Below are 16367 nucleotides of genomic sequence, written 5' to 3' on the forward strand. Positions count from 1 at the left end.
TGAGAACAACAACAACTGCTCTCTCGCTGGTGAGAACAACAACAACAACAACTGCTCTCTCGCTGGTTCAGCAGTTCCACTGCTGGATTACATTTTTTCCGCCTGAGGACGACCGCTTGTGTTGCGATCGAAACGTCGTGATTTATTTTATTTTATACCTACGTGACTTTACCGAAAGATCCAAAGAGTATACTAATGGGATATAAACTAATGCAATACATGCTTATGGGATATATAGTAATATAATACATACTTATTGGATCTATACTAATGTAATACATACCACGATAATATATACAAATGTACAAACCTGCTAATGTAATGCAAGCTAATATACTACATGCTAATGTAATACAAGCCCATAGATTGAAAACTAATTTCTGTAGAACTGCCTTCTCTGTTTACTTTCTTGTCATTCCCCCTCACCTCCGATGAGCACAGTTGGCTGTGTAGGGCGCAAAAGAAGGCCAAGGTACAAACAATACATTCTAATGTAACACACACACACACACGTGTTCGTATTTATGTCATACACTCTCGACTTTCGTGCCCCAGTGGCATCACTAGACGGCGCTGCTGCATGAGCCTCCGCGTTCCCTTTTCAGACTGAGCCCGTGGTCGCTGCAGGACGAGCCCTGGGACACAGCCGAGAGGAGGAGGCAGTGGACGCGTCTCCCCTGGACTCAGACAGGAGCCAGAGACGTGACGCGCGTCCCATGGCGAGACAATGCCTCCCGCGATCTTACATTGAGATCACCTCTTGTACATTCGTTGAACTTCTTTCACACCGTACGCAGCATAGCCAACAGTGCTAGTCGAAGAACACCCCTTACACCTCTTATATTAAGAACAGATCGAATGTTTGAGACCTGATCTTAGATTGAGAACACGTCTCGTGTCGAGGTTCCCAGGCATGGAACGCAATTGATAAAATATGTGCCATCATCGACAAAGAGAGCGATGACAAATCGGAATAATTTAGTTTTTTGGTTCGAGGAATCCGGTGAGCTATGAAGCTCTTTTCCAAAGATGTCCACATTTGGAAAACAAAAATGGCCCAATAATTACTTCATTGGGATTCTGCGGTGCGGCAATGACCTCCCCATGACTGCAAAACAACTTGACAGGGCCCTCCTGATAAAGAGTCCTGAGAATCCGTGTGGCTCTTCTGGATAAGCAAGCGGAGTAATACTCTTCTTCTTTCGTATGGCATTGTGAAAAGCAACAGTTGTTTTTTTTCTTAATGATCGTCATAAATGACGATCTTAATGATCATTAATAAATAAATAGTCACTCCTATAGATTCCAGATATTTGCAAGCGTGTAGGGTCTATATTCTCACACCACTATATGCGTTACAGACTCGTATTGCTGTAGACTCAACGCATTTATACCATGATGTCCCTATGTACATTGAAGTAGCTGTAGAATTACACCACTATAGATGACTATACATCAGCCATTGTGGAGATTCATCACACCAGACACACACGCAGACCACCTGTGTAGCCTTTAACGGATTGTTGGGGCACGTACTGCTAATGAGCACCTATTAAGGCCAGCATGTCACGCAAGAGGGTGGGTGGCCAGCACCACACCTGACCGCCTTTGTCTCTCGAGTGCTGATGTTTACACACCGCACCGCGGCGAGGCCCAGGACCAGTGCAGATAATCGTCACTGGTGTTGGCCGTGAGCGGGAATCGAACTCGAGTCGCCGGGTTTGTAGTGCAGTGATTAGCAAGCTGCGCTGCGAACCCGGCTCCCACAGTAACACACTAACCACTCCCACAATAACCCACCCACTCACTCATCCACACACTCTTCACGCTGCTGGTCACAACAACACACTCACCCACCCACCTCCCCATTCTCTACACTGCAGGTCACAACAACACACTCACCCACTCACTGACTCATCCACACACTCTCCACGCTGCAGGTCACAACAACACACTCACCCACTCACCACACTGCAGGTCACAACAACACACTCACCCACCCACTCACCACACTGCAGGTCAACTCACTTATCTTTCTGCCTCTTGCCTCGCACTGCTCCACTTTGGAATTCCCTCCTCCTCCCATCATTATCGTCATCGTCTATTTTCCACAAGCTTTTACAGTAATAATCTTGCTCAATTCGATAAACATGGTAACTCTTATCTACACCAACTCTGATAGTGAGAATAGGTTTGCCCCCTTTTTCTGGCAACAAAACAGGTGTTAAGATGTTAAAACACAAAACCGAAACCTGTTACGAGGAATCATGTCTGCATTAACCACAATACTTGTGACCAGAATGCAAACAAACATCTTAACACCTGTTTTGTTGCCAGAAAAAAAGGGAAAACCCTATTCTCATATTTTTGGTAGTAGTGCTGTTGAACTCTGATAATGCTGTTAGTTGCTGGCCGTGTGATGTTTTGGGCCTTTAGGCCTGTGCTCAGCAACTGTGTAACAAACATACACGAGGCCAGCACCCCTTCTGGGGAATTGCCAAACATCCCCATGCGGGACCCTCCTGAGAAGAGTCTTGAGGCTCAATTTTTTTAATTCCCGGATAAAAAAAAAACGTTTCGGGCAAAGACCCTTCTCATTAGCACATGGAGAAGGGCCCTTGTCCGAAACGTCGCATATAATATCTATATTTTAACTTTTCAGGCCACAGGTGTTATTGACGAATGCGTTAAGTTATTGCTTGGCCTGTTATTCGTGCGTGTGCACCACTGCCAATTGCAGGAGCATGACCAAGTAATAATAATCTGGGTAAACAAAGGGCACGAGGGGCATGAGCCAATGCCATGTTTTTTGTTCCAAGGAGCGTGCGTCCACAAATGCGTCGCAACGTTCGGGGGCTTCTGACGAGTCCGTTGAGTCCGGTGACCGTGTATCTGGACCGCGCGTACACCTCTGGGATCCCACACAGGGCTTGACCCCGGGGTCAAGCCCTAAAGTCAACCAACGCACAAGAAACTTTGCCCCCGTGGGGTGGTTTCTTGAGTTCACATAGAAGTTAACCCCCCCCACCATCCTTGGGCGTAAGTGCCTCACGTTTGCAATGTCACGCGTTTACATCCCGCGGTCACCCCAGGCCATCGTCACCCCCCCCCCCCCCCACAGGGGTTAGCAAAGTGAACGCCGCTCCATGGGAGGCTGCTGGTTGGTCGTCTCATGGCCACATTGGTCTCCCCTGGGATGGCGAATGTGGAATTTCTACCGTTGAGAATCACCATCTCTCCTGCTTTGGAGAGCATTGCAAATCCCCGTGCAATTCAGACCCGTTGTTGCGAGCTTGCGTGTATGAGAGACGGTAACAAAGTTTACTCTTTCCATCATCCCTCCGGGGTCGATAAAATAGGTACAACCTTCTGGGGAAGTCAATAGTGGTTGTCCCACGGACAGACTCGCCCACCACCAAAGGAATGTGGAATGCGCTCACGGCGCAGGCCTCTAAATATGAGATGAGCACTCATGGCGCAATGCTCACGTGAGCAGCAGGACATCACTTTGACGATTTGAACAATGATGAGAACTGTATCCAGGGGAGCCTCGCAGAGTCTCAAGTTGCCTCTTTAAGGGGGCCCCGTAAATGGGACGTTTGACCAACTCGAGTGTAAGTCGTGGTCTTGCGTCGCGTTAGGAAAGCCGGCGTTACCAGGGAAGACCTGCGGCTTTGGAGGGGACAACCCTCAACACAGCCACACAAACTGACCCCAAGGGCCCAGTGGCAGCACTGCCATCTGCCGGGCACATCGAGGCCAAGCGGGGTTTGCGGCAGGCGAATGACGATCACTGTGATCCACCAAACCACCCCCCACCCTCCACGATGCTGGACCACAGGCACGGGCCACCACGCGCACCATGCGTGCGTGACGAGCCCGCCCACGGACAGCGCCACACGAGCCTCTCTGGACAGGGGCCATGGCAATCGTTGGCCCTCAGCTCTGCTCTGGCGAGCAGGCAGCGTCACAATGAAGATGGTGGTGAGGCGATTGGGATCTGCGCTTGTAAATACAAGGACCCCCCCATACAACCTGAACAGACTGTTGGGGACAAGTGTTGTTGGCGAGCACTGCCAAGGCGCAACAGCGGCAACCACGTTGCTGTACTGCCACCTCCTGGTCACGTTGCAGTGCATCAGCAGAGTTGGGCGTCTCAGCGCGGGGCCCGGTCTGCTTGATCGATGGTCCCCACGTGGGGACCGGAATTACCGGAGCTACCAGAATTACAGCAGCTATAGCAGCTACTGCAGCTACCAGAGTTACTGCAACTACTGCAGCTACCAGAGTTACAGCAGCTACCACAGCTACCAGAGTTGCTGCAGCTACGGGAGCGCGCACCGTACAGAGTGCAGGGGAAACGTGGATGGGGTCTTGAGCATGGCTGGGTCCGAGTGGCGCGTTTGGTGAAGGGAAGGGTTAGAGGAAGGGGAAGGGTTAGGGGAAGGGTTAGGGGAAGGGTCATGACACAAAACGTTGGCCCAGAACTATTCCCATTCTGCTGCCGCGAGGCAGCGTTAAAATGTGTCAAGTTTGCCCTTTTCACTTGTGATGATGATGATGATGATGGAAATTGGTGATCATTTTGATGCTTCTAATGCTGCTGGTGGTGATGATGATGGTAACAACGGTGACTGTGGCTTTGGTGATGACGGTGGTGATGGTGGTGACGGTGATGACCGTGGTGACTATGGTGATGGTGGTGATCTTGGTGACCGTGGTGACGGTGGTGACATTGGCGAATCCAACAGAGGAAACACAGAGAATGTTTATTTTCATGAATGCAGGGTGCCCTATTGACCAAAGCTTCAAATATCGGGACCAGCTGCCCCCTTGGCAAGTTTCTAGAAAATCCACCTCTGTGATGATGGTGATGATCCTGCTGCTGCTGAAGCTGCTGCTGATGCTTATGATGATGATGATGATGCTGATTATGTTAATGAAGCTGTTTATGATGCTGATGATGATGCTACTGCTGATGATGACGCTGCTGCTGATGATTCTGCTGCTGATGCTGGTGATGATGCTGCTGATGATGATGCTGCTGCTGATGATGATGATACTATTACTGATGATTATGTTGATGATGCTGATGATACTACTGCTGATCATTATGTTGATGATGCTGATTATGTTGATGATGATGCTGCTGATGATTATGTTGATGATGATGCTGCTGCTGATGCTGCTGCTGATGATTATGATGATGCTGCTGCTGATGATGTTGATGATGTTGCTGCTGCTGCTGCCCCCACCGGCTGTGCCGCTCCCGCGTGTCATGCAGCTCGGCGCGCAGGCGCTGCAGCTCGCACCCGAGGTGGTGGCGCTCGTCCTCGTGGCGGCCCCCGTCGCGGCCCCGCCGCTGCCGCTCGGCGTCCACGGCGCCCGCCAGCTCCACGCAGCGCTGACGCAGGGCCCTGGCGCACGCACCCACGACGACAAACACAAGGATCCCCCCACCCCATGGATCGTAGGCAGGCCAGCCTAAATGTTTACAACCGGCGAAGATGCTCCATTAGGGGGGTCCACGTTTCGCAAGCGTAGAGAAGGGAATAGAATGACTGTGGCCGAGAAGACTTGAAGCTTCGTGCGAAGCGACAGACCAGGTAGCTTCCACACAGCGTTACGCAACCGATGAAAAGATAATGCCGCTCGACTGATTCGGAGTGAGACCTCTGCTGTTAAACTGGAGCCGGTCATAAGCACACTGCCCAGGTATGGGAAACTCTCCACTCTCTCCACTACCGCCCTATCAGCGATTGGGAGTTGTGGGGGTGGAGTGTCCGATGGTACAAAATACCCAGGCAGGTGCTTAGTTTTGGTGGGGCTGATGGTAAGGCCCCACCTCTTAGTGGCACGCTCCAGTCTCAGCAGCAGCGTCTCCAACTCCTCCTCTGAATGAGCAGCTATTACCAAATCATCGGTATACATAACGTGGTTGACCAATAGGGAGCCATCCCTTGATCGCACCCGGGCATCGATCAGCCTCCTATTATATCTGTACCAAATGGAGATTCCCCCGGTACAGCTATTGAAGGCTTCACGAACTACGTGGTCAAAATAGATGTTAAATAATGTGGGAGCCAGAGGACATCCCTGTCGCACCCCAAGGTGTACAGGTAAAGGCTCTGACTCCCGGCCACGTAGTTTAACCCGGGCCCACTCGCCATCATGAAGGTCCTTAATGATCGTGAGCAGAGGGTCAGGGACTCCGAAAGCACGAAGAACAACCCAGAGCCCAGGCCTACTGATTGTATCATAGGCTTTGACCAGGTCAATAAAGCAGAGATGTAGGTCTTGTTGAAATTCCCTACACCTCTGCTGTAGCAGAAGGACAGAACATATGGCATCTGTGCAGGATCGCCCTTTCCTGAAACCGCATTGGGGCTCCGCAAGCCTCTCCTCAGCGTGCCTAGCAAGGCAATGTTGACTAATTCCTTTCCAGGACCTTTCCCGGCACACTGACGAGTGAGATGCCCCTGTAGTTGTTACAGTCTGTGCGGCCCCCCTTCTTAAAAAGGGGGACCACCAGGGCATCCTTCCAATCCTGCGGAACCCGTCCAGCGGTCCAGACTGTTGTTATGATGTCATATAGGGCAGTCTGTGCACAAACGCCACCCTCCCTCAGCTTTTCGCTTGGGAGATCATCTCTGCCCGGTGCCTTTCCTGGTCTCAGACTCCAGATCGCCATCAGTACTTCCTCAACAGATGACACCTCAGCCAGCCACTCACAGGGGGTGACCTCTTCCAATATTTGAGGCACCGCAGCCTCAGCAGGGTTATTACCACGTTGTGCCATGATGTTTTCCTGGCTGAGGGATTTCCCCTCCCCCAGGACATCACAGAAATGCTCAGCAAATCTGCAAACCTGTTCCTGGGGGTCAGAGATTGGATCACCGTTTTTTCCCCACTGCACACACTGCACATACACACACACTGCACATACACAAACACACACACTACACATACACACACACTGCACCACCTACTCATTGCAGAGTGAGTTGACTTAGGGGAGTCCGAAAAACGAGTGGCGGATGATAGTCGTCGATGGTGGCCCTTAGCGGGAATTGAACTCGGGTGGCCACGTTCGTAGTGCAGTGCGCTATTTATGTATGTATGTTGAACTTCTTTCACGCAGTACGTAGCCAACCGTGCTAATCGGAGGTGGTAACCACTGCACCACCGCTCCCAAGTACGCAAACACAGTGGGAGCACAAAGCACTGCACAGAGACACACACACAGTGCTACCACAGAGCCCTGCACAGAGACACACACACAGTGCTAGCTCAGAGCCCTACACAGAGACACACACACAGTGCTACCACAGAGCCCTGCACAGAGACACACACACAGTGCTACCACAGAGCCCTGCACAGAGACATACACACAGTGCTAGCTCAGAGCCCTACACAGAGACACACACACAGTGCTAGCTCAGAGCCCTGCACAGAGACACACACACAGTGCTACCACAGAGCCCTGCACAGAGACACACACACAGTGCTAGCTCAGAGCCCTGCACAGAGACACACACACAGTGCTAGCTCAGAGCCCTGCACAGAGACACACACACAGTGCTACCACAGAGCCCTGCACAGAGACACACACACAGTGCTAGCTCAGAGCCCTGCACAGAGACACACACACAGTGCTAGCTCAGAGCCCTGCACAGAGACACACACACAGTGCTAGCTCAGAGCCCTGCACGAAGACACACACACAGTGCTAGCTCAGAGCCCTGCACAGAGACACACACACAGTGCTACCACAGAGCCCTGCACAGAGACACACACACAGTGCTACCACAGAGCCCTGCACAGAGACACACACACAGTGCTACCACAGAGCCCTGCACAGAGACACACACACAGTGCTACCACAGAGCCCTGCACAGAGACACACACACAGTGCTACCACAGAGCCCTGCACAGAGACACACACACAGTGCTACCACAGAGCCCTGCACAGAGACACACACACAGTGCTACCACAGAGCCCTGCACAGAGACACACACACAGTGCTACCACAGAGCCCTGCACAGAGACACACACACAGTGCTACCACAGAGCCCTGCACAGAGACACACACACAGTGCTACCACAGAGCCCTGCACAGAAACACACACACAGTGCTACCACAGAGCCCTGCACAGAGACACACAACCAGTGCTAGCTCAGAGCCCTGCACAGAGACACACACACAGTGCTAGCTCAGAGCCCTGCACAGAGACACACACACAGTGCTACCACAGAGCCCTGCACAGAGACACACACACAGTGCTAGCTCAGAGCCCTGCACAGAGACACACACACAGTGCTAGCTCAGAGCCCTGCACAGAGACACACACATAGTGCTAGCTCAGAGCCCTGCACAGAGACACACACACTGTGCTAGCTCAGAGGCCTGCACAGAGACACACACACAGTGCTAGCTCAGAGCCCTGCACAGAGACACACACACAGTGCTAGCTCAGAGCCCTGCACAGAGACACACACACAGTGCTACCACAGAGCCCTGCACAGAGACACACACACAGTGCTACCACAGAGCCCTGCACAGAGACACACACACAGTGCTACCACAGAGCCCTGCACAGAGACACACACACAGTGCTACCACAGAGACCTGCACTGAGACACACACACACAGTGCTACCACAGAGCCCTGCACAGAGACACACACAGTGCTACCACAGAACCCTGCACAGAGACACACACACAGTGCTAGCTCAGAGCCCTGCACAGAGACACGCACACAGTGCTACCACAGAGCCCTGCACAGAGACACACACACACAGTGCTAGCACAGAGAGACACGTGCATACACACAGATGCAGTGCTATGGCAGACAAGAGTCGCTTCCTAAACACGACCGTTGTTTGACTTCTCCCTAAGTGTTACTCATTTTACCAATCCTAGAGAAACGTCGACCAGCTCACTTAACCCCTGACCACAACTCGTTGTTTGCGAGCGAAGTGACGTGAATCAGGCCCGAAGAATCTCAATAAGGGTCCGACTTGGTTAACTAAAGGCAACGTGGTCGTTTTCATGAAGGGAAGTGATGGATGGTGTTTATCACCCCTGCGTGGCTTCCACAGATTTTTTTTTGCCCTGATTTTTTTTTTGTCATTAGCAGCTGTCCCGAGGGGCCGAGTGTCTAATCAATTTGTGCAAATTAACTTTTTGCCCGTTAAGGTCATTCATTCTGACCGCAAACAGACGGGCCAGGTCTCGGCGTGAACTGAGATGAGCCCCCCACAATACCACCACGGTCTCCAAAGGGGAATTACCAAGGTTTGCGAAGTGGCTGTTAAAAACCCCCCGCGCCCCCGTTGACGTTACAATTGGCAAGCGCAGACCTCATTTGTGCCAATGTCATTGCCTATCACTATTCCAAGTGTGGATAAATGACCCAGAAACCCATTGACAAGCGATCAACCGGGCACGCACTGTGACGAAATGCTGCGTGTACAGGCCAGCGCTCAATATCCAGCCAGGGGTCAACCCCATGATCATCCCCTGCGGTAACGACGAATGGAATAACACTTTGTGCAAAGTTCTCCAGTAGCTTTGGAGGAATTGGCTCGCCCCTGCTTTAGGAATGTGGAATTTCCCACAAATGGCTCAAGAGCTCTTCCCTATACTCGTTTGAGCCGTAACATGCTGTGGGATTTGTTTTTTTACTGGAAATTAGATTAATTATCGTCAGATGTTGATCAGCTCCTACTCCTACGTTATCATTGGAACAAACATGTACCTCCCTCGTGGCGTAATGAGCTGTTATGAATCAGTGTCACGGTTTAATGTTTTTTAATGTTGCGAATTTTATTCACCTTATTCTATTCGTTTTTTTTTTGTAATGATGACCTGGGTCAACGTGTGACAACAGCGGCCTCTAGCGAGTGGAGGGGTTATGTGAGCACATGACCAACAGTGTCCAATCTAAATTAAGCTCAAAACTAAACTTTTTTTATTTTACCAGGTGAGGCCCACTGAGCTGTATCGCTCTTTTTCAGAAGCAATCTGGCCACAACGAAGTGGGCTGATCATGTGGAAATGTATAGCAGCCAAATACTCTAAACGCATGTTGATTCTAAATGTGGAGAGAAAAATCCACGTGACCACGTGGAGAGCATGCAAACTCCAAATATACAGCAGGCGTTGGAGTCGGGATCGAACCCACGATCTCCTGTATACCAGGCGAGGTAGTTAACATCTCGCCAAAGTCCAATCACGGCAATCCACTGCCGGATGAAGCCCTCCCCGTGCTGTGTTGGCCGTGGGGGTTGTTTGACCATGGCTCTCCGCGCGGGTCAGCGCGAGTCGATAAAAAGGGATGCCCAGTTCCCGGTTCAGAGATCTCTGACCACTGATGTTAGCCGTGAATTTAATTCGGGTCTCTGATTCAAAGCAAGTATCGCGTCATTCACACAAGGTCTCACAGCGCTTGACAACACATTCCCAGTAAGAACCCTTAACATTAAGACTAAGAGAAAAACAACCCTACACGGACGGGTACGCAAGGGAAAATAAACGTGTCTTGACACGAGCCCTAAAAACCTGGACTGACGGAGCGTCCCTAACGAACTAGGGCCAGACATTCCACAAACGAGGCGCCTGACTACTGAACACTCGAGCATCACCCATTGGACGCAGATGTGTCCTTGGTCCACTCAGGTGTCCGGATGTTGGCATTACACGTGTGATTCAATGCATTTACCACGAGCTTAAGAGTCCATGCATCGTTGCACCACTGGACTCGAACCACCAGAGCGGGCTCTGGATGCCACCACAATTCAGATTATCTGCGAGCAGCAAACACCTCTTCTCACCCAAAACCTTTCCTCCTCCGCACCCACCTCTCTCATTTCACTCCCTCCATCCTCCACCCTCTCATCCCCTCCCCTGCTAACGGCACCACCAGCCCAGCCTCAAAAGTCAGAGCTGCTTTGGTAACGTATCCTGGAACCACATAGGCGTTTACATGTCATGCCCAGCTGATGGGAATCCAGTGTTGGCGTTGCCAATGACACTTTCTCTTACACGCTCCATTGTTAGATGAGGCTGCTGCATGGCAGTTAAGGTTAAACCATGGTGGACAGTCGATGTTCACCAAAGTGTTAAAATGGCAGCTCAAAGGCTGATATACCCACCACTCTAATATCTCAATATAAAATAACTTGGTCCAATTATGGAAGGGAACATATAGTTGAGACTGTTTAGCACAAGTCTTAAAGTAACTCAGAACGATTTAGGCTATGAGTGAAGCCAATAATTCCGTGGGCCAAATTTTGTTTAAAAAAAAGATTTGTTTCAAAGTTATAATCAAATACTCAAAATAATTGTGAAAAATTGTAGTTTGTTTTACCCTTCTGCAGCATCATCAGAATTTAATTCAATCACTCAGTTGCTAAAACCTAGCTACAGTTGCGTACCAAACTAATCGTTGGTGAAATTACAAATGTAACAATATACTCACCTGACGATCTCAGAATCCTCTACAGTCTCCTGTGAAGAGTGCAGCGGGAGGACAGAGAGAGAAACTTAAATCAGCGGCTGCTTATCCCACGGTGGGGGGAGATGTGCGTGGGATTCAGCCTGAAACTCACACACGTCTCTGTGACTCCTCATACCGAGTAGCAGCATCCTGAGCGTGCACTGCAGCGGCTCTCAACCAGCGGTGTTAGGGGGTGGGGGGGTGCAGGCTGGGACACACACAAAGATCCCCTTCCCGGCAAGTGCTGTGAGCAAGCACCTATGAAAGCCGGCATGGCACACGAGGGGATGGGTGGCCAGCACCGTGCTGGGCCAACTTTGTATCCCTTGTGGCAATGTTTACTATACACCACACCAGGTACTCAATTAAGGCTGAGTCGATCTAGGGGAGGATCAGGACCGGGTTTTCATATTCGCTATCACTATAATTGGTTGTGAGCAGGAATCGAACTCGGGTCACCGGGTTTGTAGCGCAGCGTGCTAGACACCGTGCCACCGTGCCACCACTCCCCACACACAGACACGGATGTGCGTCGACTCTGCTTCAAATGAGTACCTGGTGTGGTGTGTAAAAACATCGCCACTGGGCAGACAAAGGCAGTCGGGCGTGGTGCTGGCCATCCACCCCCTCGTGTGCCGTGCTGGCCTTCATAGGTACCTGCTAACAGCACTTGCCCCTACAGTCTGTTAAGGCTGTACGAGGGATCTGTATCTTTGCGTACACACGCGCGCACACACGCGCACGCGCGCACACCTTGTGCTGGTTGCGGGGCATGGACGACGCACGCTGCTTCGTTGTGCGCCGGGGCCCGTGCCCCCCCACGTGCCCCCCCGCGTACCCCCCCACGTGACCCCCCACGTGCCCCCCCGTGTGCCCCCCCTTGTGCTCTCCTCCCGGCGGCTCCGGCCCCGGCGGAGCACAGCAGGCGTCGCGGCTCTCCCACCTCCTCCGCTGCCGGCCGCAGCCACCCTCGCCAGTGGCGTCCGCGCTGCTGCCTCTGTCCGCTGCCTCCTTGCGGATGCCCGGCTCCGCGCCCCTGTACTTCATGGGCGACGCGGCACTGCTGCTGCCACCGCTGGCGGCTTCCGGCCGTCTGCGGGGGAGAATTTGATACGAGCGATGGGCTGTTTGCAGAGGCCCTTGCCGGAGAAGGCAGTCGCCCGACCTCGCTCCGGTAATAATCGCTAGCCGAACTTTGGCGACTCTCCCAAGGAGATCGAGGTACCGCTTATCTCGCGTGCATATCTGGCGTGGAGGGCGCGGCACAGCGGTTACCACGCTACGCTATGAACCCTGCGACCCGAGTGCGATTCCTGGCCACAGTAACGCATCAGTAGCGAATGATGTCTACACTGGTCCTGGGCCACCCGATTCAGCAACCGTGCACTCACCGGCATGGCGAAATGTGACCAACAACGTCCATTCATCATCCAACATGGTGTGGATACGTTTTTGGCGTTGCACCAGTGTCCAGCCGTGCAGTTGTAAGGTGCAATCTTCGTGGGTGGTTCAAGTTCGGGGTGCCACGGTGGTGAGATGTTAACTTCCTCGCCTGGTATATAGGTCCTGGGTTCGATCCCGACAGAGCTGGCCCAGCCACTAAGCGACCCTTGCAATTGCAAAGGGCCCCGTGGCCAGCAGAGGGCCCCCTAGAGTCACTGCTAGCTAGTGGGTGAAAAAAATCATACATCAAAGGGGCCTCCAACCAAATTTTGCTTAGGGCCCCCAAAGGTCTAGGGCCGGTTCTGGATCCCGACCCTGATTTATTTATATTTGAAGTTGCATGTTCTCCCCGTAGTCGTGCGCATTTTTCTCCAGGTCTTCCAGTTTTTCCCTCCACATTCATAAACACGCACTTACGAGTTATTTGGCTAGCGCTATAAATGTCCACGTGATGATAAGCCACTTCATTGAGCTATCACTTGAGGCCAGGTCGCTTCTGAAAAAAGAACTACGTAGCTCAGTGGGGCCTTACGTGGTAAAGGAAAAAACTAGTTTAGTTTCGCAAAAACGTAATGGGGAGCGCGATTGCAATGTCCACGTGGGACGCTCAACTTTAGCAGGGCAAAGCAGCGGCACTTTGAGAATGCGTACCGTATCAACCCATACGGTTTGCCCCGTATTCTTGTATAGAGAAATTCAGTTTTCAGGTCCATATGGCGTACAACCGTTTCAATACGGGCCAAAAAAATATCATAGAGCCAAATAAATAAAGTCGTGGGACAGTCTTTTTTTACTCTGGATAGTATTGTTGTACATTTACAACATAAGTGTGTGTGCATCCACATACAGTGAGGGGAAAAAGTATTTGATCCCCTGCTGATTTTGTACGCTTGCCCACTGACAAATAAATGGTCAGTCTATAATTGTAATGGTAGGTTTATTTGAACAGTGAGAGACAGAATAACAACAACAAAATCCAGAAAAAACGCATGTAAAAATGTTATAAATTGATTTGCATTTAATAAGGGAAATAAGTATTTGACCCCCTCTCAATCAGAAAGATTTCTGGCTCCCAGGTGTCTTTTATACAAGTAACGAGCTGAGATTAGGAGCACACTCTTAAAGGGAGTGCTCCTAATCTCAGCATGTTACCTGTATAAGAAACACCTATTCACAGAAGCAATCAATCGATCAGATTCCAAACTCTCCACCATGGCCAAGACCAAAGAGCTCTCCAAGGATGTCAAGGACAAGATTGTAGACCTACACAAGGCTGGAATGGGCTACAAGACCATCGCCAAGCAACTTGATGAGAAGGTGACAACAGTTGGTGCGATTATTCGCAAATGGAAGAAACACAAAAGAACTGTCAATCTCCCTAGGCCTGGGACTCCATGCAAGATCTCACCTCGTGGAGTTGCAATGATCATGAGAACGGTGAGGAATCCGCCCAGAACTACACGGGAGGATCTTGTCAATGTTCTCAAGGCAGCTGGGACCATAGTCACCAAGAAAACAGTTGGTAACACACTACGCCGTGAAGGACTGAAATCCTGCAGCGCCCGCAAGGTCCCCCTGCTCAAGAAAGCACATATACATGCCCGTCTGAAGTTTGCCAATGAACATCTGAATGATTCGGAGGACAACTGGGTGAAAGTGTTGTGGTCAGATGAGACCAAAATGGAGCTCTTTGGCATTAACTCAACTCGCCGTGTTTGGAGGATGAGAAATGCTGCCTATGACCCCAAGAACACCATCCCCACCGTCAAACATGGAGGTGGAAACATTATGCTTTGGGGGTGTTTTTCTGCTAAGGGGACAGGACAATTTCACCGCATCAAAGGGACGATGGACTGGGCCATGTACTGTCACATCTTAGGTGAGAACCTCCTTCCCTCAGCCAGGGCATTGAAAATGGGTTGTGGATGGGTATTCCAGCATGGCAATGACCCAAAACACACGGCCAAGGCAACAAAAGAGTGGCTCAAGAAGAAGCACATTAAGGTCCTGGAGTGGCCGAGCCAGTCTCCAGACCTTAATCCCATAGAAAATCTGTGGAGGGAGCTGAAGGTTCGAGTTGCCAAACGTCAGCCTCAAAACCTTAATGACTTAGAGAAGATCTGCAAAGAGGAGTGGGACAAAATCCCTCCTGAGATGTGTGCAAACCTGGTGGCCAACTACAAGAAACGTCTGACCTCTGTGATTGCCAACAAGGGTTTGCCACCAAGTACTAAGTCATGTTTTGCAGAGGGTTCAAATACGTATTTCCCTCATTAAAATGCAAATCAATTCATAACATTTTTGACATGCGTTTTTCTGGATTTTGTTGTTGTTATTATGGCTCTCACTGTTCAATTAAACCTACCATTAAAATTATAGACTGATCATTTCTTTGTCCGTGGGCAAACGTACAAAATCAGCAGGGAATCAAATACGTTTTCCCTCACTGTATCAAGCCAGCATCAGCATTCAGGATCACAGACAGTAAGCATAATGAGTAGCATCATTGACACCAATGACCAGAATTAATACGTAAAATAGTTAATGTTTAGTAACATAATTTCCGTCTATTTGTTTGTGTTTCTCCCTTATGATGGGACTTTGTAGAATGAACGTTGAGATTTATAAGGGCACGGGGTGACCAATGAGGTCTGAATTGGTCTGTAATAAGGTCGGGCACTGATAAGGGGGTTGCCAGGTATGAGAATGCCGCCAGACTCTACGATTGAATTACACACTGGAACAAGGTGCCCGCCTCCCAGATGTTGAAACGCCAACCTCTCGTCAGACAGCCTCGAAATATCGCCTAGGCCAGGGGTCGGCAACCTGCAGCTCCAGAGCCCCATGCGGCTCTTTAGGGACTGCTTCGTGACGTCATGTACGTACAGTATGTACTCACACTGGCATGAGTACCTGAAATGTTCAGTTTCGTACCGAGTCCGAACAAAAAATAATAACGGCTTTATTTTGGATGCCGACCCCCCCCCCCCGGCCTTGGTAAACCAATGAAATCCCATTCCAGTGGCTCTGCGGAGAGATGTGAAGGAGGCAGACGGGTCTCAAGAGGATCAGGGCGATGGGTCGACAGGTTGACGAGACGCGCTCACCTGTGGGGTATCGTCCCATCCGCGCGCCGCATGCTGCCCACTCCCGTGCCGGTCTTCGGATCCAGCTGCGCCCAGCCGCTCCACGTCACCACCACCTGGGGCGACGACGACCTCCCGAAGCAGCAGCGACGGCTGCTGCTGCTGGTGGTTTTGCAACACGAGCAGCCGCAGCAGCAACTGCTGCTGCTGGTGACGTGCGAGTGCAATCGCTCTTGGTCCCCACAGACACTCTGCTCGTGGGGGTCGACAGCAGCTGAGCCGCGGTCGGTGAACCCGCGGCCGTGGCTTTGGTCTGAAAGACATCGATACAGATGTA

The 16367-nt window shown here is 51.1% G+C and overlaps 1 protein-coding gene across 1 annotated transcript in view; it reads right to left on the reverse strand.

Moving 5' to 3' along the window:
• Positions 1-12275, reverse strand: part of LOC144723748 (uncharacterized) — a 28863-nt gene extending 16588 nt beyond the window's left edge. Inside the window, exons 1-3 of the mRNA XM_078602680.1 lie at positions 12255-12275; positions 11484-11512; positions 5256-5510 (exon numbers count right to left, since the gene is read on the reverse strand). Coding sequence (XP_078458806.1) covers positions 5256-5510; positions 11484-11512; positions 12255-12275 — 305 coding nt within the window. The remainder of the gene's footprint in view (positions 1-5255; positions 5511-11483; positions 11513-12254) is intronic.
• Positions 12276-16367: the final 4092 nt, after the last annotated feature.

This window comes from Lampetra planeri, chromosome 18 (assembly GCF_965212315.1).
Source record: "Lampetra planeri chromosome 18, kcLamPlan1.2.h2, whole genome shotgun sequence".
NCBI lineage: Eukaryota > Metazoa > Chordata > Hyperoartia > Petromyzontiformes > Petromyzontidae > Lampetra > Lampetra planeri.